The 24,212-nt window shown below is 45.5% G+C and overlaps 1 protein-coding gene across 1 annotated transcript in view; it reads right to left on the bottom strand.

The window, feature by feature from the left end:
- The window catches only part of LOC111157666 (EF-hand calcium binding domain 6), a 202,967-nt gene that overhangs the window by 82,405 nt on the left and 96,350 nt on the right, over positions 1–24,212 (bottom strand). Inside the window, 2 exon segments of the mRNA XM_022519282.1 lie at positions 18,575–18,743; positions 20,626–20,799. Coding sequence (XP_022374990.1) covers positions 18,575–18,743; positions 20,626–20,799 — 343 coding nt within the window.

Here is a 24,212-nt window from a genome sequence, read left to right as displayed (position 1 = left end):
ATTGACTTGTTCTTATCCTCACTATCAGTGTCAGTAATGAGTGGAATGTGACAGTGGCTCGCTGGTAGTGGCCTTGGCTTGGCCGTGGGCATGAGTTAGAGTAACAGGCTGCAGGAAGTGTCTGGTGCGGGAGCGGAAGCCGAGCGAAAAGGGAACGGAATGCAGGTGCGGTGGTGTTGCCTGCAGGGGCTCGGTGCAGAGCAGCACTGGAATCCAAGACGATCCCAAAGGCTTGCATGGGGACTGGAGCAGGCGGCGCTGGCTGGGAATTGGGACGGCTCTGCGCCATCTGGACGCGCACCCTGTCCCAGCTCTGTGGGGGAGCCTGGCCCAGCACGGGATGGCACGAGCGTTTCGATGGAAAGCTGTGGCCCACACAGAAGGACCCAAGCGGCGGGGGACTCTGAAATGGATAGATTGGTTGCTTTCTTTGAAAAGTAACTTTATATTTTGAAAACAATTACACATGAATTATTCATTGCAAATTCCTCTTGCACAGTCCTTTCACAAAAACATATGTAACGGATAGTCAGGAAATGTCTGTAGGCAAATGTTTCACAGCCTGGAGGCTTGTGAAGCAGCACGGAGGTTAGGCATGCCTTGAGCAGCCTGTCCAGAGGTTGCGGGCGTGCCACCGCTGAAGGGCACAGAGCGGCACGCAGGATGCAAAACCCAGCGGGGGTGCTCGCCAGAAGAGGCACCAGGCACTTTGCAAACACGCGTGTTTCTGGAGCTTCCCTGTGCACACTCTCATTTCTAAGATGAACGCAGCAAATCAACTAGATTTATCAGAGCCCTTGGAGGCAACTTACCATACCATGTACGCCTAAACTGCAGCATTTATAAAGCAAATTTCAAAACATTTAACCATTCAAGTCCTTTCTAGGAGGCATGTCCCTAAGGAAGTTTCTCAAAGAGTGACAAGCCATTGGTCTGACATATTCTGATTACAAAATCGTCACCCCCCCTCCCCTGGGATGTCCCCTGGATTGCAGACGGGCTCTTCCACAAGAGGCCACATCACTCCCGGGGAATATCGCTGGCTCTCGGTGGAGGAGGACACATGGCCCCGAGTAGGCGCCACGACGAGAAGCTGGGTGAGTGGCTCGGTCTTTCCCAGAGCAGCCACCGCAGAGCATCCCCGGACAGAGACACTCACTCGCATCTCCACGTGAGGAATACTTGCTCACTATGCCTCTTTGCGTCATCTTTTTGGTGGTTGCCTGGGGATTATAATATATATACCCCTACCTTTCCACAGGCTACCCAGAGTTCATACCAAACCACATCACATAAAATGAAGAACCCTTGTGACCATATTTGCCTTACCCGGCCCCCTGCCCTCTAAGCTATTGTTGCCATTTGTTCCACGTAATAGATTATAAGATTATAATACATTATAATACATAGATTATAATAGATATATAGTATATAATATATATAATATGCCAATTATATATATTGGCATATATATGCCTATATACATATACACATATAACAGATATCTAGTATATAATATATAATATATAAAATAGGCATATTATCTATTATATATAATAGATTAAAAGATTATAATACATAGATTATAAGCCTGAGACAACATGAAAATGTTTGCTTTAAACACTTACATGCATTTTAAAAAGATTTTTCCATTAATCAATTTCAGACAGACAGGGAGAGCACAGAGGAAGAGGGAGAAACAGAGCCCCCCACCGAGCAGGGAGCCCAACACGAGACTGGATCCCAGGACCCTGAGATCATGACTTGAGCCAGAGGCAGACACTTCACCCACTGAGCCACCCAGGTGCCCCCATATGCATGTTTTAATTACAAAAAAATAGCCTTCTATATTTAATTGGATATGTGCCATTTCCAAGGTTCCTTATTCCTTCTTGGTCATCTGAGCTCCATCTAGGACCAAACTCCTTCATCCTGAAGAGTTTCCTTCAGCATTTCTTGCAGCGATAAAAACCTCTTGCATGAGAACATGGCCAGTGGTGGGTGTGCCAGGGACAGGGGCTCAGGGGTGAGAGTTTAAGGTGACAAGTATCTCGACCAGAGTCCCAGCTCTGATCTCCTCATGCCAAGGGCCAGAGCGGGCCTCACAGCTGTCCACACTCCTTCCTGCCTCCAGGTGGTGATAGAAACTTCACAGGTGTCACTGAGAAAGAGAATTTGACTGAAGATCTACAAGGTGCCGGACACTGTACCAACTTGACTTTCATAAGTCATCTTAGTTAAACCTCGCAGTGCTCCTCAACGAAATATGACCAATTCCATCTTACAAATGAGGAGATCAACATTTAGGAAGGAAGCTAACTAAGCCACCTGTTTCCTGGAAAGACACAGCCGTAAGTGGCGGAGCGAAGGTGTGGACACATGCTAGTGGGACACTGCGGGACAGCAGCATCTTGTGACGAAGCTCTGGGGAAGCCTGTTGGCATCCACTCCCACCTCATCCTTTACAGATGAGGAGCCTGGAGCCAGGGGAGCACAGGAGTAGTGGGCAGACACCCCAGTAACTCAGGTGTGGGTTACTGCCCAGAGAGGCTTGGTGGCCAGTGACAACAACCCAGCCCTGGTGACTGAAGTCTGCATTCACCATTGAGGCTTCGGGCTCTAGAAATAACGGGCAATAGTGGTGTCTTCTGCACAGTGGCATGCTGGGAAGTATGTCACTCCCCATTCAGATGACACAGCCCACACAGCCCGCAGAAGACACCATGGAGACTGGGTGTGGGTGTTCCCTGAGCCTCTACGTTCCACGTCTTTGGAACAGGCTTGCAACAGGAACAGGGACTCCACAAGCCAGCTTCTGCCTGATAAACATCCAAAGCCCAGTGGCTGGTGCGAAAACAAGCCTTTGCCCTCACGCTCATGGATGTGAAGGTCAAGGGCAGTCTGGCGGATGTAAGATGGGTCCGGCCAGGTGATCCAGGCCGTGGGCTGACTGAGCTCAGCATCAGGCTGCGGGCCGGCTTTAGGCCTGTTTCAGGTGTGTTCATGCTGGGGCTCAAACTGAAGGGACAACAGCTGCCCTGGGAAAGCTCTTCTACAAGCAGATTGCTGGGGCACAAGGCCAAGCTAAAGCGCACAGCAGATCTAAGGCTGCTGCTCAGGCCACATCTGTCACACACCGTGTCAAAGAAAGCCACACGACCAAGCCCAACGTCCCTCGGTAAGGGAAGAGTCCCCTGAGATGGTAGAAACAGAGGAGCTGGGGTAGAGAGAGGATAATGACAGGTGCACAAGCTCTCAGGGCCTTTGCAGCTCTTTACATCTAGGAAATTCCATATTCCACAATGCTGTGACCACTGGAAAGATACCGTGATCATGATCTGACCACACCTCAAATCTAGAAATTTCTAGTCCATAGGCCAGATCTGTCTGGCCCACCTAACTCTACCTAATCCCCTGGCGATGGTACCACACCACATTCTCAAAAGCAATCCTTCCTTCCACCTTAGCACCCAACGCGGACTTTCAGACAGAGCAATGGCTTGTCAGCAGTGATCCCTGAGTTGTAAAACAGTGGTTTTTCTTTTCTTTCTTGTTGCAGGCATGATGATGGCAATGATGATTTGCTTTAGACTTTTATAAAAATACATTATCCCCACAGAACCCAAGAAGACTAAAATTGTGTCCTGATGGCTCAGGAGGACAAAATGCTGTACCAAAATCAACCTTCAAAAATTGTGAAATGAGACAGCCTCAGTGTGATCTGACAGCTTTTCAATGTCAAGGGGAATTCCAGGTGTAATGAGGAAATCGACCAGACGTGTAATTTTAGAGGCAAATATCCAGAACCTGCTCATTCTTGCATACATGTGTAAAATCTTAGGGTGTTCCGTGGGCAGAAGAGTAACAGATTATGAGGATGGAAGATAAGAGCAGATGAGCCACTCCTCCTTCAGAGAAGGCTGTCCTCAAGCCGTAGTGTTCGGTCTGTTGTCCAAAGGGCAAGTGCGTGCAAGCTTTGAGGCCCAGAGCTGAGCACCGAGTCAAGTGTGGCGGGAGAAGGGGACACTGAACAGCCACACTCCCCTTGGGAATGAAAGGCTCTGTTTTCCCCTTCTGCACATTCCATTATGTTCTATCTTCTTGATTTCAAAAGCACATTTTTATACATAAATTTAATGTAAGTCCAATTGTGATCTTAATAATACATTTGGGGGGGTCCTAATAATGCAAATGAATGAAGTGTTTATGGAGAAATGTAAACATGGCCTCAGAGTAGCCAAGAAAATGTGAAAAGGAAGAAAAATGAAAAAATATCAGTTTCACTAAAAAATATATATATATTGCATTGATACAGAAATGATGTAGAGATCAGTGTAACAAAATGGAAATCTCCAGACTTAGACCCACATATAATGAGAATTTTACAAATGACAATACAGAAGAAATACAGAAGAACCCTATCTTACACCATACACAAAAATTAATTCTATATTGATTAAGCATTTCATTCAAAAAATAAAACAGTAAAAATTCTTGCAAGAAAGTTTAGGAGATTATCTATAAAATATGGGAGGGGAACCTGGGGACTAGAGTCATGACACTTTATTAACCAAAACCACAAATCCAGAATATTTTTTTTTAAAAAGGAAAAAAAAAAGGAAGACAGGAAAGAAGACAAATATATTTGGTCATACAATACTTTAAACATTTTAATGGAAAAGATAAAACAAAAAGACAAATGACAGATTTTAAGATATATTTGTAGTACAGAAAACAAAGTGTTGATCAATTAACTAATTCAACAAATTTTTTTTGGACACCTGTACACCACATGTTGTTGAAGGCACTATGAATACAAGAGTGAACCCAAGAGCCAGGCCCTACTGAATGGGACCTTCAATGGAAACAGGGTCTTTGCAGACGTAATCAAGCTCAGATGAGGTCATACTGGATTAGGGAGGGCCCTCAATCCAATGAATGCAATCCCATAAGATGGAAATCTGGATCCAGACACACAGAGAGGAGGCACCAAGTAAAGACACAGAGACACCAGAGGAAGATGTCAGATATTGGAGTAATGGCCGCTACAAGGCCAAGGAATGCCAAGGACCGCCGGCAACAATCAGAAGCTGGAAGAGTCAAGGAAGAATCCTCCTCTGCAACCAGAGGGAGCATCGTTCTGCTGACACCTTGATATTAGACTTCTGGCCCCAGAAATATTCTCTGAGAGAGAATAAATTTCTGTTGTGTTAAGCCATCTAGCTTGTGGGTAATTTTTTTACAAGTCCCTAGGAAACTGACACACATATATGTGCCCACTTAATTCTAATAATCGTCTGATGTAGCTACTACTATGATTTCCATTTTAGGGATAAGGAAACCGAGGCCCAGAGGTTTGCCTAAGGTCACATGGGTATTATGTGATTCCAGCTCTGGTGGTCTGGCTCCAGAGTTCACATTTTAAACCAAAACACTATAATGCTTTTCAAAATTGATGGGGTTCATTAAAAGAATATTTATTGAGCACTTATGTGCTGGCCCCCTTTTTAGATGCTGAGGATGGGGCAGAGAATGGAAAAGACACAGATAACTGTCCCTTTCAAGCCCACATCTCAGTGAGGGGGAGAGGACTACTGGGAAGCAATGCCCTCAGGAACGAAGCAGGCAGGAGCCAGTCAAAGGGGAAAGTGTCAGAGAAGAGCTGTGGAAACTGGGAGGGCAGAGGCTGGGGTCTAATTAAGAGATATACAGAGCCCTGCAGGGAAGAGAGTTCCAGGGGTCAGAATCCAGAGGATAGGGGTAAACTTGAAACTCAAAACCTTCTTATGAGCATAGGATAAATAATGGTATCTATAATAAACATCTCTTAAACATTGACAAGAGGGCAAAAGATATAAATAGGCAAGTCACAGGAGAACAAATCCTAATAGCAAAAAAAAAAAAAAATCACACTTTTACTGTCAAGGAAATAAATATAAATTAAAGTTAAACTGAGCTATTACTTTAAAACTACCAGACCAGCAAAAATTTAAAAGAGCTATAATGCCTATTGCTAACAGGGGTTGGAAAAAAGATACTCTATTACATAGCTATCAGAAACAGGAACTGTGATAGTGTGTGGTCTTAAAAAGCAAACAGGGGCACCTGTGTGGCTCATCTGGTCAAGTGTCCTACTTGATTTTGGCTCAGGTCATGATCTTGGAGTTGTGAGATCTAGCCCCTGCATCTAGCTCTGCACTCTGCTAGAGTTTCTCTCTCCCTCTGCCCCTCCCAACCCACCACAATCCCCCTGTCTCAAATAAATAAATAAACCTTTTTAAAAAAGCAAACGGACAATGTGTTTATAAATATTATGTTAGACCAAGCAGTCCCACTCCTGGGATTCCCTTCCATAGAAATAAAAACATCAGTATGTAGAGACACCTAAAGAAAGAGTTTAAAGAGATTTTAAAAATGAAAAGAGAAAAAAAAATTAAAAGAGAAGTGAATGCCCATCAGAAACAGAATGGTTGGTGTTCAGTGTGTTGGAATACTTTTCCTTGCAGAAGGTCTATGCTTCCTTTGAGAATCAACAGAAAAGTCAGATAAAATACAGCAAAACATCTCTTTGAAATAGAGAGAGCAGCTGAGGCAACCAGGACTCAAAGGCAAAACAGTCTGAGAAGAGAGGAACCCTCAGAACCTTCACTCATGCACTTTGGGAGCAAGGCAAGAGGCTCAGCCTGGGGCTGGTGGCCCAGGCAGATGGCCACTACCAGCAGGTGGAGAAGCAAACAGAACTTATGATGAATTCAAGGGATCTGACATCCAAACCAGAGATTTCAACAGATTCCTCATGAGAAGGAGAAGCAGACAACTGAGCCCAACATTTCCAGTTATACCCTCAAGATCTTTGCTGAGTTTGGAAGGTATGTGGGACAGAAGACTAAGAATCAAGGCAGAAAGCCAAATTAGATTTTTTTTTTGTCAGCTTGTGGTCCTGAGAAAATAAAGGTTGAAGTTCAGGATTTCTCAGGAGCAAGGACTCAGAGAATAACCCAGGTTCTGAGTTACAAACTTTGGAGGCTACATTAGGAAGAGGCTTTAAAAAAAAAAATCAAATGGAACCTTGAGAAACTATAATCCAGCCTCAAATCAGCTCAGTCCCTAACTGAATTAAGGTCATCAGTCCCCATTCTACCTGACCAGCAAAAGAAAGGGTGCCACTGTCTAGAGCCTCTCAATTTTCTTAACACAATATCTGATACTTAATAAAAATCTGTCCGCCACGTCTGGAGACATAGCCATGTGACCCCAAATCAAGGGAAACAAAAGACAATAGCAAAAGATCTACAGGTGACCCAGATATTGGAGTTAGCAGGGGAAAAAAAGATTTTTAAATAGCTACAAATATGTTTAAGAAAATAGAGGTATATATTGAGATGATAGAAGAAAAGACACAAATATGGAATATATTAAAAATAACTAGGGGCACCTGGGTGGCTCAGTGGTTTAAAGCCTGTACCTTCGGCTCAGGTCATGATTCCAGGGTCCTGGGATCGAGCCCCATGTTAGGCTCTCTGCTCCGCAGGGAGCCTGCTTCCTCCTCTCTCTCTCTGCCTGCCTCTCTGCCTACTTGTGATCTCTGTCAGTCAAATAAATAAAAATCTTAAAAAAAAAAAACCCAAATGGAAATCCTATAACTGAAAAAATACTAAAATTAAGAATGATATGAATAAAATTAACCACAGATTTGAAGCAGAACACAGGATTAATGAACTGGAAGAGAGGTCAGTGGAAAATTCTGGGACTGAAGCCCTGAAAAAAATATTGAAAAATACATAAAAGAGTGAAATATAAGTGAGATATTGTGAACAGGTCTAACATACATAACTGGAGGCCAAGACACAGAGAATGGGGACTGAGTAGAAGGAGAAGAGACAAAGGCTAGGAATTTTTCATAAAATTTTTATTAAACGCATCAACCTACAGACTCAAGAAGACCTGCAAACCCCAGCAGGACTCATACAAAGAGAGGCACACTTTAACACATCTAGAAAACTGCTAAAATCCAAACACAGAAGAAAAACCCTAAAAACTGCTAGAGAAAGAAAAACATGCATGCATTCAAATGTGCAACAGGAAGTCTAATGGTTTATTCATCAACAATTCTTCAACCTGCTAGAAGACAATGGAATGATATCTTAAAAATGCCAGAAGAGAGTAACTGCCAACCTAATATGCCATTATTCCCAGCTAAAATATCTTTAAAAAGTCAAAGTGAACTTCTGCTTCCAGGTTTAACTGTGAAGAGTTTGGAAGTCTTCACTTTTTTTTCTTGTTACAAGAAAAAGGCTGAACATACTGAAAATCAGTAACTTTTCTTAGAGCCATCAGAGAAATCTGACATCCGGAAAGACAGGTGAATACATACAATCACAGCCAAGATCAGCTAGCCTGGAGCAGAAGCCACTGTAGCCACAAACTGGCAGAACACTTAAGTGGTAATTTTGACAAAGTACTGGAGGTGGAACGAGGATTAGCTTAAGACTGAGAAATTTTGGAGGGGGGCCATACTTTCATGGATTTTACCATCAGGAATTCTACCAAGTTCTCAAGATGAACCTTCCAAGAAGAATCACTTTATGTGTCAGGCAAATTAAGCCTAAAGGAAGTAAAAATAAGTAAAGTAAGCAGAAGAAAAGAAATAAGAGATAAAACCAGGAATGACTGAAATAAAGAAAAATCAATGAAAACACAGCTTGTTTTATTAAAAAGATCAATAAAAATGATAAACCTCCAGCTAAACTATTCAATAAACAAAGAGAAAAGATTTTTTAAAAATGACCAAAATCAGGAATACAAAAGCAAACCCTACTAAGGATCATAACAATACTTAAAGGATAATGAGGCAGGAGTCCATACTGAGATAAAGAAATGAACAAATTAACACATGGTACAGAACACACACATCTCCCATGCAGAAGATGTCCAAATAATTTATATAGATATTGTCCCCTTAAAGAGGTGGAGCATAATAATTCCCCATTCCTTCATTGTGGGCTATGCATAGTGACTTCTCCTCGAATGAAAAGAGAAAGAAAAAAGGATAAGTTTACGTTGGAAAAGGCTGGCAGACAGCTCAGTCAGGTGATCAAGGTCAGTATCAACAGTGATCAGCCATGCTGATGGCATATCCCCTGACAGGATGCAATGAGAAGGGTACTTTACCTCTGTGGTCTTCCTTCCAAAAACATTACCCCAGTCTAATCCTGAGAAAAATATCAGACAAATTCCAAAGAGTGACATTCAAAAAAATAGCTGACCAATAATCTCAAAACTGTCAAGGTCAGTCAGAAACAAGGAAAGTCTGAGAAAGAAACTTCCAGAGCAAAGAGGAGCTAAGGAGATGTGACAACTTAATGTAATGTGGGATCCTGGATGGGGTCATGGATCAGAAAAAGGATGTGAGGTAAGGACTATGGAAAACTATGTAAAAAAACACGGAAACTCAGAGAGTTAGTTGTCTGCACACTTGCATTAGCAGCAGCACAAAAGAGGCCTTTAGACAGAATAAAAATGAGTGCAGGTGCTAGCACAAAAATGTAAGATGGAAAGAACAAGAGCAAGTGTAGATACATAGACAAGTATGACAGCTTATTTACTATAATAATGATAATAGCGTCTTGCAGGATTTAACCTAGGTGTAAGATTTAAATGCATGACTACAATAACACAAAAGATAGGGGTAAGTGAAATTAAAGCATTTTTAAATCCAGCATTGTTAGGGAAGTGATAAACATGATGATCTATATTTAACTACAAACTATAAGACAGGAATGCATGTTGTAATTGCTAGTGTAGCCTCTGAACGAATGGCAGAAGAATGTTTTCACCAATAAGCTAACAGAGGGGCAAATGGACTAATAGAAATAGTTGCATATTCTAAAAAAAGGCAAGAAGAAACAGAGGGGCAAATGGACTAATAGACATAGTTGAATATTCTAAAAAAAGGTCAAATAGAAAAAAATATTAAGATGATAGATATAAAGCCAATAATATTAGTAATTAAATACTACACTTGATCTTAGCCAAAAGGCCGAGAAGCGATTAGTAATTAAATACTACAAATAGAAGACTGAGTGTCACAACCTATTTTCTAAAATATCAGCTATATTCTGCCTATAAGAGACTTACTTGAAATATAAGCACCCAGAAAGTTTGAAGTGGAAGGACAGAAAAGCATACACTATGTAAACATGAATCAAAAGAAAGCTGAAGTAACTATGTTATTATCAGACAAAAATAGGCTTGAAGGCAAGTAGCATTACTCTGTATCAAGAGTCATGTCACATAATGATAAAGGAGATAATTCATAGGAAGCTGCAGCAATTCTAAATCTATGTGCACCCAATAATTTAGCTTCAAAGTGAATAAATCAACAGAATAAAGAAGATCTTCACGAGACAAATGCACCATTAGATGAGAGACTTCAACACACTTCTGCCAATAGCTAATGGAATGAGCAGGCAATAAGGATACACAAGTTCTGAAAAACACAATTAATGAACTCAATCTAAGTGACATACTTAGAAAACTGAAGGACCGTGATGGAGTATACATTCTTTTCATGGGTTTATGGAAAATTTACGGAAATTGTCTATATGTTGGGTCATAATCCAAACCTCAATAAGATAGGCTGAAGTCATTTAGACTTTGGAATTTACTCTCTGATCACAATGTAATCGATTTTAAAATCAATAACAAAAGGTAAATTAGAAAATCTCACTGTGTGGAAATTAAACAATACACTCTTTCAAATAAACCATTGGAAAAAAGAAATCACAAGGGAAATTATAACATATTTTAAACTGAATGACAATGAATGAGATACCAAAACTTGTAGATGTGGCTAAGCCTGTACCTAGAGGGCAATGTATAGCCATAAAGGCTAAAAAGCAATGATCTAATATTTGTCTCAAGAAATTAGAAAAAGAGCAAATTAAATCCCAATCAATTAGAAGGAAAAAAATCATCAAAGTAACAGCAGAAATACACAAATATAAAATAAATGTATAGTAAGAAATAACAGGGGCACCTGGGTGGCTCAGTGGGTTAAGCCTCTATTTTTGGCTCAGATCATGGTCCCAGGGTCCTGGGATCAAGCCCCACATTGGGCTCTCTGCTCGGCAGGGAGCCTGCTTCCCCACCCCTCTCTGCCTGCCTCTCTACTTACTTGTGATCTCTCTGTCAAATAAATAAATAAAATCTTTAAAAAAATAAGAAATAACAATAAAGGTTGTTACTTGGAAAAGACTAATAAAACTGCTAGACCTTGGTTGCTTCAGGATAGGATGGAGCAATTCCTAGTGTGCTAATATTCTCAGTGAAAACATTGAGAAGAGCCCCAGCAATCAGAGGATAATGGGAAGGCATCAGATAGCCAAGGAAGCCATGACATCTGAGGGATTGAAGTTCCCAGATGAGGAGGACCCTTCAGGGGTGAACTGAGGCTAGGCAACTGCATTTTCTCTTCCCAGGGAGTCATCAGCTCTGGGAGTGGAACTGAGGCTGGGAGACAGGGTTGGGCCAGCCAGGGGGCCACTCAGCACAGCGTTTGCTAGGTTGGTGGCACTGGAGTGGCAAAACTGGAGACCCTGACTGGCTTCGCCTTCCGGAAAAGTGCTGGCCTCTGGGACTGAAGGCGAGCCCCCACACTGTGGTACTTAGGAGACAAAGGCCATCCAGGGAGAAGGACTTAAGAACACGAGGCAAAAACAGAAGCCCTGGAGACGGGATCAACAGACACCAAGGGTCAGCAGCTGCTCCAGCCCTGGAAGATCTGACCCATTGGGGCACAGCCAGGAGCTGCGAGAGTCTAGTTTTGACCTCTGGTGAAGGTTATGGCCGGAAGATGGAGAAATCCAGACCTCTGATGGTTGTTTGGGGCATGGCCCAACAAAAATGAACACCGACTTTGAACACAGGTCACCCCTTAAAACATGAGCACCATTGGGAAGCTGTGAGGAACACAAAGCTAAAGAACCAGGTCTACTCATCCGGCTGCCACCACTGGGCCTCCAGAGCATGGCACGTCATCTCTTTCTCCCTGTTTTCTTACCTGAGTCATGAGCCCCCCAACCCCCACCCCCAACAAGGATAAAGAGCCAGGGCTCCATATGCTGAATCTGATGGGGCCTCAGAGCAAGCATGGAGAACTCCTCTCTGCGCCCACTGTAGCCAGAATGCAACACGATATACCAAACAGCAGAAGTTGGGGGATGACCCCACACACATCTCCTGCTCTCGGGGTCTCTGATTCAGTATAGATATACCTAAGTCTCTTACTACAAAAGTTTCTGTTTTTCCTTTTTTAAACTTTTTAAAACTTCAGTATAGTTGACATACAATGTCCTACTAGTTTCAGGCACACATCATAACGATTCAATGTTTTTATACATTACAAAATGATCCCCGCGATAAGTCTACTTCCCATCTGTCACCACACAAAGTTACGACAATATTATTACTGACTATATTCCCCTGCTGTACTTCACATCCCCAGGACTGATGTGTCTTATAACTGGAGGTCTGTAGCTCTTAATCCTCCTCACCTGTCCCTACCCCCATAGCCCAGGCTTCCCCATCTCCAGACACCCACAGTTTCCTGTATCCCTGAGTCTCCTCCTGCTTTGTTTTGTGTTTCTTCCTTTGTTTTTTAGATTCCCCATGTAAGTGAAATCCTATGGTATTTGTCTTTTTCTCTGACTTATTTTGCTTAGCATAATACCCCTGAGATCCATCTATGTTGTCAAAAGTGGCAAGAATTCATTCTGTTTGTTCCCATTACGGTTCTCTAATTTTTTTTTTTGTTTTTCCCTTCACAAAACTGACCATAATATACAATAAAGGGTTTTTAAATATCTGTTTTATTTACCAGAGTTGTAAGCTCCCAACAGAGGGTTTAAAACCAGATGGAAAATATTTAATACCAGACTTAAAAAAAAATCGAAGTCTCCCCAAGTCACCATACTTACTTAATTTGCTCATCCATGCCCGAGGCCTTTGAGATGCTCAGCAGTGTTCATGGGGCTTGGTTTATATCCTGGTCCCTGCCCCCCAAGTGGAAAAGACTGTGTGATCAGGAAGTGATGCTTGGGGATGGGAGGGTGTCAGTTCCTAGCTATGTGAGTCTGAGCAGCCGGCAGAGGGCATGGGGATGCTCTGCTGGAAAGAGGAAGGAAAGCTCACCTCCTCCCCAGCAAGGCAGGTGAGAAGCAAGGAGCCACGGCCACCAAGAATCTGGGGTACCAGGCTGGGCTGTAACACACTCCTGCTTTGCTAGTCCACGTCTCAGGGGTTCTGTAAGTTTGCTGATGAGATCTGCAGCCCTGTGTCTGTCTCCAGGGGCCTCAGCTGGGACTCGGGGGATGGGGCTTAAGGATAACAGCAAACTGAACAACATACAGTGTATTTACCGAGGATGAAGAATTGAGATTTACCAACGGGAACAGCCAATTACAGGGAATTAGAAGGTAAAGCCGCCCTCAAATTCCTGACGGATAGAATAGCTCAATTAGCCTAATTATGCAATGAGACTAATCTTGACTTACATGTCCTTGGATGTTTTGTCATTTTATGTTCCCCCATGGGTCACTGGCCCTGAGCAATGAACGTCTGCTTTCCCCCTGTCCCCGTGTGGTTTAGTCTGATACCAAGTGTGGAACAGACATCCTCAAAAGGTTTACAAAGAGAGAGGACGGCAGAGACAGTTACATTTGCCTGCATGTTATGTACTTCCTCCGTCTCCCTTACAACCAGAACCTTGCTTTTTCTAAAGGTAGTAACATACCCAGCAAAAAAATCGTGTATTTCTCTCTATAAGACCTCTATCTATCACAGTCTGGTCTTCATTGAATGAAGCTGCCAAGGGAAGCTTCCACGAAAGCCCTTCAAAAAAAGAGGAAAGACTTGTCTGGCTCAAGCCTTTTGCCTTCACTTTTTCCCTTATTTATGCCTGAAATGTGTGTGATGGCTGGTGCCCCAGCAGCTATATTCCATGCACGAGAATGAGGCTGAATGAGGACAAAGCTAGAAGCAGCCAGGGGTTGCTGAAGACATGGTAGAGCTATTGGGCTGACCTGCAGAGACAAGGTCTGGAATCCTCATTACAAGAGAGAAAAACAACCATCTCTCTTAAGTCAGACATGGTTTTGGGCAGGGGGGTGGTTGCTGCTAACTCAGCACGTGAAGGAGAGGGCGAGGAGAAGGAAAAAGCATTCTAGATCAACTTGAAATTCAAAAACCTTTTCCTGCACCACCACCAGATCTTGACTCGTCATTTAAATACAATGACACGTTACAAACTCTGCTAAAGTCACAGGCCATGTGGTACAGCAGCCAGAGCCAGCAACGAACCAGAAGAGGGGCACTTCCGGGGAGAAAGACTATGCCTCCGGGCTTGTTGTGAGAGATGATTTAATGTCGGATGCGATCTACCCAGACCAGGTCTAGCAGTATTCCAGAAAGATCAGTCCCTCCACCTCCCCCACGGGAATGACACACTGAACCTGGAACGCACAGAGTCCATTAAGACCCCAACAGCTCTGCCTGTGGTGGGAGGGCTCAGTGAGGCGCTGCTGGTCACCTCATACTCTCCAGAAACTCTGATGTCTTTTACATTAAAGAGAGAGAAAAGGCAGGCGGCGGGTTGGGGGGGGGGGACACAGATTATTAGTAAACAAATAAATCCGTCCAGCAGACAAATTCTTTCTGACCACAGTGGTGAAACCAGTAACAGTCCCCAGCAAGGACAATGCGGAGACTCTATTATGGCTGTCCCGCGTTGAACCTGTGCAGCCAGCCACCTTCTGTCCCTGCCACAGGCCAGGCAATGGCTGGTGAGAATAAAGAATGAGCCTTTCTCATTCAGAGTACCAGGCATCTGGGCAAACGGCTAAGTGCTAAGTGCAAATTAAGAACTGCACGCGTGTGAGTGAGCAAGCAGGGATGTGTGATGGACACAGCCTCACTCCCAGTTCCCCCGCCATGAAACTCGGCAAACGCTGCACCGTACTCAACACCGTGCGGCAGATTTGGGGAGGACAAGCTCAAGAAAGTTGCGTATCTACAACTAAAATGATAAGAAGAAGTTAAAGGACAGTGTCATTAAAATTAATGTCCTCCTTCCAGAATTCTGAGGCTGGATACAACCTCAAAGCTGCCATCAGTCACCCCTGGCTAGCCCGTCTGACACCCAGCAAACCCGTCTGACACCCAGCTAGTCCTTCTTACACTTGGCAAAGGTCTAAGGCTGATAGAGACCGACGTGGATTCCAATCCAAGGGCCTGAGCAGCTTCCCAGCTGAACCACACTGAGCCACTGTCCTAACTCACTCCTAAGCTTTGGCCTCCTCATTTGTGAAATGGGCATAAGGTCATGTATGCCCCACAGGGTTTCTTCGAGGATTAGAAATAAGACCCGTGTAGCAAGATCCGGAGTGCCAGAGGGGCAAGACCGCTGGCGGTGATGGTGGAGAGCACGCTTAGCATCGTGGCTGTCCCAGGGACGGCCCGTCGTCGTCATCATCACAGCTCTCACTGCTGTAACGACACTGACACGGTTGTCCTTGTCACGGATCCTTCAAGATCTCAGAGGAGTTGATTCCAAAGGTTTTGTTGCCACAGGAGTTCGACATTCCCGAACCTTCGGCATCAGGGTGCCCTGCGTTAGGTCTACTCTGAACTTATGTTTCTTTCTATGGTGGCGGACTATGATCTCTCCAGCTCTGACCTCACCAGTACGGGAAGCACCTGATCTATAAATAACCTCTTCAATTAACAGTGAAGTTTCTATGTACATAATGGTTTGAAGGTATCAGCTTATGAAGGTCAAACCTGGGTTCCCAGCAGACTGTTTAAAATCACCCCAGGGTTGTTGATCTTCGGGCTAAACAGGTGGTCACAACAGGATGATTCCCAAAAGTTAAACCGCACAAGTCACTAGGGGGGAAACGAGTCGACAACTTGCCTAACTGGGTTCCCAGCAAATTAGTTGTGGAAACAGCCAGAGGCTTTTCTTCCTGCATCTTGGTCCTGTCCTTCCGGGTTCTTTTTCCCTTTGCCCTCACCAGGGGCACATCTTCAGAAGGCAGGGAGTGCATGGAAAGCCAGGAGACGGGAGCGAGAGGGAGAGGTGTGCAGCCACCACGGTGAAGCGAGCAGCAGACCAGCTGGGCACAGAGTTGTCCCCCAAGGTCAGCCAGAATGCAGGGAAGCTCAAGGGGCAGGGCAGGGGACCAAGGTGGGCTTGGGTATCGCCACGGGCAGGTGCGGGAACAGCCTCAAGCCGAGGAATCCCGACGGGCTTCTGAAACACCTGCCTCCCTCAGTCCCCAAGTGGCATCTATTCTGGGCACCACTGGGGATTCTAGTGACTATCCAAATTCATCCATTCATTCAGTCAACGTTGGGCCCTGCTTTGTGCCATCCCACCTGGGATGCCTCACTGTCCAAAAGAGAGAAAAACGTCCACCTTTGGAGTATGCGATTTAACAGAGGAAGTCAGGGAAATAGCAGAATAAAGTGGTGGATGGAAGGATTCTAAGTGCAACATCCATGGCAGGAGGTGAAAAAAAAATGGGGTAAAGGAGATTAAGGTGGGAGAGCAGGTTGTATTTGCCCTGGGAATGTCAGGGTCACCGCGAAGTACCATTGGACAAAGGCTTGGAGGAGGTGAGGACGACAGCCACACAGCCGTCAAAGAGACACCCTCCAGGTGGAGGGGACAGCCAATGGCCGGCGGTCAGAGGCAGAGCAGGAGGCTGGTGTGGCTGAGCGAGGTGAGCAGCAGGGAGGGTGGTAAGAGTGGAGGTCAGAGAGGCAGCGAGGGGCTGGCTACTGCCGGACCCTCCAGGCCCCGCTGGGACTCTGGTTTGTACTCATGCAAGACGGGGGCAAGATGGGAGGGTTCTGAGCAGGATTGACTGCCTCTGTAGACCCGTGGGACTGTGACTCTGGTTACTGGGTTGAGAAAACACCACAGTGGGGAAAGGGCAGGCACAGGGAGACCAGAGAGGTGGCAATGGCCAGAAGCAGAAGAGGTGGGACAGCAGTCATGTTCTGGAGTGACTTTCAAGGTAGCCAATAGGCTTTGTTGATGCAATGGGCATGGGTGCAAGAGAAAGAGGAAAGAGTCAAGGAAGACCCCAGATTATAGCCCTGAGCGACGGGGACAAGGCTGCCCTTGAGAACGGAAGGGCTGTGGCAGAAAGGCTTTGGTGGCAATTCGGCTATCTCCAGACACCCACACGAAGAAGTCAAGTAGGCAGGTGGGCACCAGAGACTGAAGTTTTAGGAGGGCGGTCTGGGATGGGAAGTAGAGATGCCAACAGGTGAGTCACTGGCTTAGTGATGGCAGAGAAGCCCTAAGACAGAAGAACGTGCCGCTGAGCTCACAGACCTGTTCACAGGTGGGCAGCGGAGAGCAGCTGCACCGCCGTCTGCCGTCCGGGGTAGTGGCCCCTGCTTTGCTACCACCTGCTGCCCTTCTCTAAGGTGACTCCTGCAAAGTCCCTGAAAAACCAGTGGCAGCTTAGGGGATTCTTACCTCCTGAGAACCTATGAACTGATGCCATGAATCAAGAGCCCTGAGCATCGTGGTCATTCACGGCTGCTGGGCATGGGGGGCTTGGGGGCAAGAGAGTCTAGGACAAGGCGCCCTGGAGGCGGTGATTCACACCCACTTACCTCCTTCCCCCGATAAAAACCGCTCACCAGGGTTATCAGTGACTGCGCCAGTAGCCACCCTGTCCCATCCCCCCAACCCCCTGCGGATACCCCACTCTCTCCTCCATCTGGCCTCAGGGATGCTGCCCGCCAGAGAGAAAATAAGCACAGAGCCTCCTTCAGACCCTCGCATGGGGGCAGGCACTAGATAAATAGTAGCTACTAATATAATTATTCTCTTCTTGGAAATGTATTTCATTGCCTTCCTCCAAATTTGTCCACACAGACACTGCTACATTGAACTGAAACGCTTTTCTTAAAAGTAGCTGAAGACGATTAGCTAGAGGGGTCGTAACGGGAATTTTAAGCACTCATTTAAATTAATTCCTCAAGAAGTCTATGCAGAACCCTTCAAGCTGAGTTCTTTCCGGCAGAACCTCCCAGTTCCCCTCAGCGCTCTGAGCTTCCCACTGCTGCTGCCAGATTCTTTTTTCACTTTCTCGAGGAACAAACCACAGCTCTGTCATCACGGCATGGCAGGAACTCCTCGCTGGCAGGGAAGGGGCCCGAGCAGCTTCGGTTCCCGCCCCCCTTCTGCTCCAGAATGTACTAGAAGCACCAGCCAGGTACTCCTCCAGCCAAATACCACATCCACGAACACTCTGGAAAGTTTAAATATCAAAAATTGGCCACGTCCATACCAAAAGTATTCTCCGAAGGAAGTTGCCAAAGGCATTCTGGGCCAAAGAATCCTTTTACACTGTTCAAAGATGCCTCGAAATGGATCTGCTTCACCCTTAAGGGAATAAAGCCCTTGCTGGGAATGCACCTCCCAACCTTCAAGCCTGTTAACCAAACTGCTGAACTTTTCCAGGAACGAAAGAAACAGAGAAACCCATTCTCCTACCTTCTTGAAGTCACGTACATTAATTTTGCCATTAGGTTCCTTGCTGAGGTCAAGAAATAGTTTTCTGAAGGCTGGGTCCTGCTGCTGTTTATGGTTTTTGAGGTTTTCAAAGACTTCATCCTTGATCCTGCTCTTGGTCAGGGCGCTTCTGTCCTCAGCGGGCTTGGTTCTAAAACCACAACCAGGCCTTTAGATCCAGCAGAGCTCACCCAACGGGGATTCAACCCAGGACCACAAGGAGGTCCACCACTGCCTTCTCCCGAACCAGGAAACAGATAGGCAGGTACAAGACCCGGCTTGAGAACATCTTAGTCACCTGGGGCTGTGGCTTCCAGAAAGGCCCTCGGCACTGTGTCAGGAGAAAGTTCTCGGGGTGGTGCTGGTATGGGGCCGCAGGCCGGGGTGGGGAGCTCCAGGGCCCCGGGTATGGTCCTCCCTGCACTAAGGTTTCCAGCTACGCTTGGAGCTGGCTGAATAGTGCGTGTGACAGGACATGGCGGGAAAAGTAAGTATTTGTGTGAACCGGGAAAAGGAAAAGTCGGAGCCCATGACAAAGCTTTAAATGAAGTAGGCTGTTTTGTGGTAACTAGGCCAAAAAAGTCATCGAGCATGCGTGGGAAGGAAGAGACCTTCACAACTATTCCAAGTTGATTTATATGGTCCAGTGGATTTATAAAATCTAGATTTTATGTGATGTGCTATGAGTGCAGGGGGCGGGGGTGTGATTGAGAATAATTATTTCTTCAGCTCTCTCAAAGTCTCTGGAGTGGGGGGTGTGGGGGGGGCACGGGGGAAAGCAGAAAAAGGACTTCTCTCCTGCTGTGTCTGCCTTCAGCTTTGAAGAGCTCTCCAGGAATGCCCACATTTTATAAAACGCCTAATTGCCATTAGCTCTTCCATTGGTTTTAGAAGGCAGACACATCTCATCACAGAACATTTAACCTTTCTCTTAAAATATCATCTTTCTGCCCATTTATAAAGCAGCTCCCAGGGAAATGCCCAGATATTCAAATTTCATTAGCATAGCATTAAAATATTCCCACTGCTCTATACTTAGGAACTTTTTTAAAGGAAAATGACAGAGTGAAGCCTGCTGAATAGGTCTACATTTTACCTTTCCTCGTGGATTTATTATAAGCTATGAACCAGCAAGTTAAAATAATATCTTTTCATTAGACTAAACCTATATTTTTCAAAATGAGGATGGGCTAGAATATTCATCAGTCTGATGTTTAATGGATTTGCTAAGCATGTTTTATTGTTACGATTCAATTTGGTGATCATTTGAATAATTCTATCACTCATGTCAGAAAATGTTAACCGGTTTAATGGGTGTATTTTGCCATAAATATTAAAGGGTGGTAAGGAGTCAAAGTTTCTGGAAAAGAACAAATGTGAATGCAGGGATGGGATGGTTGGGTGGCAGACAGGTTCTCTGGGAGCCGAGGGTCCTGGGTTCTCTTTCTTTTTAAATTTTTAATTTAAATTCAATTTAGTTAACATGGAGTGTATTATTAGTTTCAGAGGTAGACTTTAGCGATTCTTTAGTTACATATAACACCCAGTGCTCATTTCATCATGTGCCCTCCTTAATGCCGTCGCCCGGTTCCCCCATGCCCCCATTCCCCTCCCCCGCAAGCGACCCTCAGTTTGTTTCCCAGAGTTAAGACTCTCTCATGGTTTGCCTCTCTCTCTGTTTTTCTCTTATTTTATTTTTCCTTCCCTTCCCCTCTGTTCATCTGTTTTGTTTCCTGAAGGTCCTGGGTTCTTAACCCAGCACGGCCACCAAGTCTGTGAGTGACCCGAGGCCGGTCCGCAGACCTCTCGGACCTCAGTGTTTTCGCGTCCAGAACTAGCAGTCAACCCAATCATCCCACAGATCTCTGCTTGCTCCCAACTCCCCTGACCCTCATCACTGTATTCATAGTTTGCCATTTTTCCTCATTTAAATAATAAAGTATTACAACACTCGGTCAACAAATACTGACTGAACACCCAGCCCACACCAGGCATGTGGTTTCCGCATGCGCTTGCATTTTGTTTCGCTTTACCTCTCCGAAACCTCCAGCTCCTGCTCCTCCTCTTTTTGAAAATGTTCACTTAACAGCTGATCCTTTGGACCAAGAACCGGAGAAATGGTGGGAGGGCCGCTAATTCCCATGCATGCCACAAATTTCTTGTAAAGGATTCTTCCCGAAGCAATATCCTGAAACTTACTGCAGAGTCTGAATTTGAAAAATTAGAATACACCCATTAGGTTGGCTGAAGTTAAAAGCACCGGCCCTACTGAGTACTGACAAGGGTGGGAGAACCTGCAGCTCTCTCCCACGGCTGGTGAGGTGTGGAACAGCAAAACCAGTCGGGAGGACACCCAGACTATACGCCTTGAATATACACTCACCCAGAGGACCGGCCCTTCTAGCCCTGGGCATCTGCCCAAGGTCAATGGAGACCTATGTCCACACAAAGACTTGCCCAGTATCTAGAGCTTTATGTGTAAGAGCCAAACACTGGAACGTCTACCAGATGAGTAGCTCCATAAGCCGTGGTAAGGAAATGGAATAGTGCCCAGCAATGAAAAGAAACCAGCTGTGCATACAGGGAACAACGTGAATGAGATCTCAAAATCATGATGCTTGGGGAACAGAGCCTGACAAAAAGAGAACATCTTGCATGCTCTCATTGATATAAATCCCTAGAAAATGCAAAGTCGTCTGCAGTGACAGAATGCAGATCAGTGGTTGCTGGGGCTGTGGGAGGAGGCCACAGGGAAGCTTGAGGCAGGGGGGGGAAAATGTTTGCTATCTTAACTGATAGCTTGTGATGGTTTTGTGGATGTATACGCATGATGGAGATGCTCAAACGTATCATTTAAATATGTACAGTTTAGGGGCACCTGGGTGGCTCAGTTGGTTAATCATCCGACTCTTGATTTTGGCTCGGGTCATGATCTCAGGGTCCTGGGATCAAGCTCTGCATAGGGCTCTGTGCTCAGTGGGGAGTCTGCCTGGGGATTCTCTCTCTCCCCCTTTGCCCGTCCCTCAGCTCATATGCACACGTGTCTGAGCTCTTTCTAAAATAAATAAAATCTTTAACAAATAAATAAATAAATAGGTATGTGCAGTTTACGGTTTGTAAAGAATACTGCAATAAAGATATAACAAATGTAAAAATTTTTTTTTTTTTTTTTTTTAAATTGCAAGTTCTGGGGTAGAGTTGTGGAAGTACCTGTACCGGAATTTGGGCATATACAAATACTTTAGAAAAATGTAGGCAATCACTAATATGACAAGAACTACTTTTCCCCCCCAACCTTTTGTTTGTTAGTATTCTTCTAATCAAAAAAGTTGCACATACCCACTGTAGCAAACTTGGTAAAGCCTGGGGACCAAAACAAAAATTCCACACGTTTATGAGAGTCCACAAGGCAACAAAGCCCAGTGGCTACAGGTGTGGACCCTGGAATCGGCCTCCCTGGGTTTGAATATCAGCTCCAGACTTCACAGCCCCATGAGCGAAGGCAGTGTTCACGCAGTCTGATCTGTGGCCTGTCCCAGGACACTGGGGAGACCCAAACCATTTTCGTATGGACACTAGGAAGTCATTTGCCTTTTCTGCCCTGCACCTCACACACACACACACACACCTACGCGCTGGGTTTTTCAGAGACCACATGACGTGTGACCACTGGCGGAATGTGTACTCTGGAAGGCTGTGATCTCTAACATTTTCTAAGGCTGTGGAAATGTTCCGGGTGTGAATGAGGAGCTGGAGTGAGTTTTCGGAGATTCGTTTAGTTTCCTTACAGCCGTTGACTAGCTCATTACCAGTTACCTTTGGTGACCACCTGCTATAATTTCTATAACCTCCTTATCATCCAGTAAGTCATTATTTGAAACCACCATGTTTCCCCTGAGCCTACAGGGAAACCCAACAAGGAAGTACACATTCATTTTCTGCAATAACATTTTTAACAAATGTTAAAAACAACAACAAAACAACAAAACAAAACAACAACAAAAAAACCAACAAAAACAAACGTCCAGTTTTAATTTCCAATCCAGTCATACTGATTGATACACTCCATACAAGGAAAAATTTCTGAGGTCCCCAATGGTTTTTAAGCCCATTCAAGGATTGAGAACCGCCAACCTGGGGCAGGTCTCAATCCTTTCTCTGCCTTAGTTTCCTTGTCTATAAAATGCACCCACCTCAGACGATCACTACCAGGATTCAGAAAAAGGATCCACAGAAAGCCTTTGCACAGGGACAGGCTGCATGTCCATGAGCTTAACAAACCGCGGCTGTAATAGTCAGACACAGTTATCCCGCGGCTGCTTCGCGCACGGCGAGGGGCCATCAGGAAGTGCGGGCCATTGATGTAACCGCTTCGGGACGTATTCATGCTACCAGATGCTAAGCACCAAGCTGTGTATTACAGCTACCACTGTGAACGGACTATATACCCCCGCCCCAGGGAGCCAAGAGGCCGGGAAAGTGCCATTCAGAACTGAGGGAACAGCATCCAGAAGTGCAGAGGTGAGAGCTCCGGCTATTCCGGAAATGGAAAGCAGTTCAGAACAGCAGCAGCCGAAGCAAGTGTTTTCAGCTCAGTGCCCGGTGGAGGGCTCTGTGTCTAGGCTCTCCTTTGACCCTTACCGCACTCTCTAAGTAATGCTGGCCTGAGGAAATGGAGGCTCAGAGTGGGCACGTAACTTGCTCAAGTGCACAGCTCGTTCAGGGCTGAGCTGGGATTTGTAAACCCAGGCAGTCTGGGTGCAGAGCCCGAGCTCTAGACGGTGGAAGAATCATGAGGGTCCTGGGAAGCTACCCTTAGAAGAATCTGGATGCTTTCCTGACGGCAATAGGACACCGGGATGTTCTAAGCAGGGGCTTAACATGACCAGATCCGTAGCTGAGACAGATAGGCCTAGGATGGATTAGAAAGGCTTCCATCTCGAATATCCAATTGCCTGCATGACCAATCCACTAGATTTCTTTCTCTCATTCATTCATTCATTCATTCATTCCCTCACTCATTCATTCTTTCACTCATTCATTCCCTCACTCAACACTGAAGAAGCCCTGAGCACGCCCTAGGGAATGTTCCAGCCTGGGTACTAGAGCTTCAGGAGTGAATCCATTCCTCAACACCGCGTTTCCCACACTCCTGGCGTGCTCCCTGGCACCTGCTGGGTCCACCTTTACCCTCCCATCTTGCGGGGCCTGCTCTGGCCCTTCTCTTTCCCGAGGTCTTGCCTGCTAAGGCTATAGCTACAGTTCACGTGAGTGCTCATCTCCCTGGCTTCCTGGGTGCTGCCTGAGCCACTGACCTCCTCCTACTCCCCGAGACCCCCAAATTGCAGTTTCTGGGCCATCACCCTGACCTTCTCTGCCTTTCTGGGCAGGTCACTGATGAGCTGGTGGTGTTCTACCAGGCCCTACGCCTGCCCTCTTGCCCCAGATGGTCCACTACCTGCTCCCAGATGGATGCTGGGAGCCTGAGCTGGGAAGGCTCAGGCTATCAATGTAAGGAGAATTGTGTCTGAGCCCAAGTTCTCTGTGAGTCTCCTGCTGGAGTTTTCACTAGACGTACTTACTCCTCTGTGCTTCCTAACTGGGCAATGACATTGCCTCT

This window comes from Enhydra lutris, unplaced genomic scaffold (genome assembly GCF_002288905.1).
Source record: "Enhydra lutris kenyoni isolate GAN:26980312 unplaced genomic scaffold, ASM228890v2 scaffoldscaffold55, whole genome shotgun sequence".
NCBI classification, from domain to species: domain Eukaryota; kingdom Metazoa; phylum Chordata; class Mammalia; order Carnivora; family Mustelidae; genus Enhydra; species Enhydra lutris.
The sequence above is the reverse complement of the archived record's forward strand: the minus strand, read 5'-3'. Positions and strand labels throughout refer to the sequence as shown.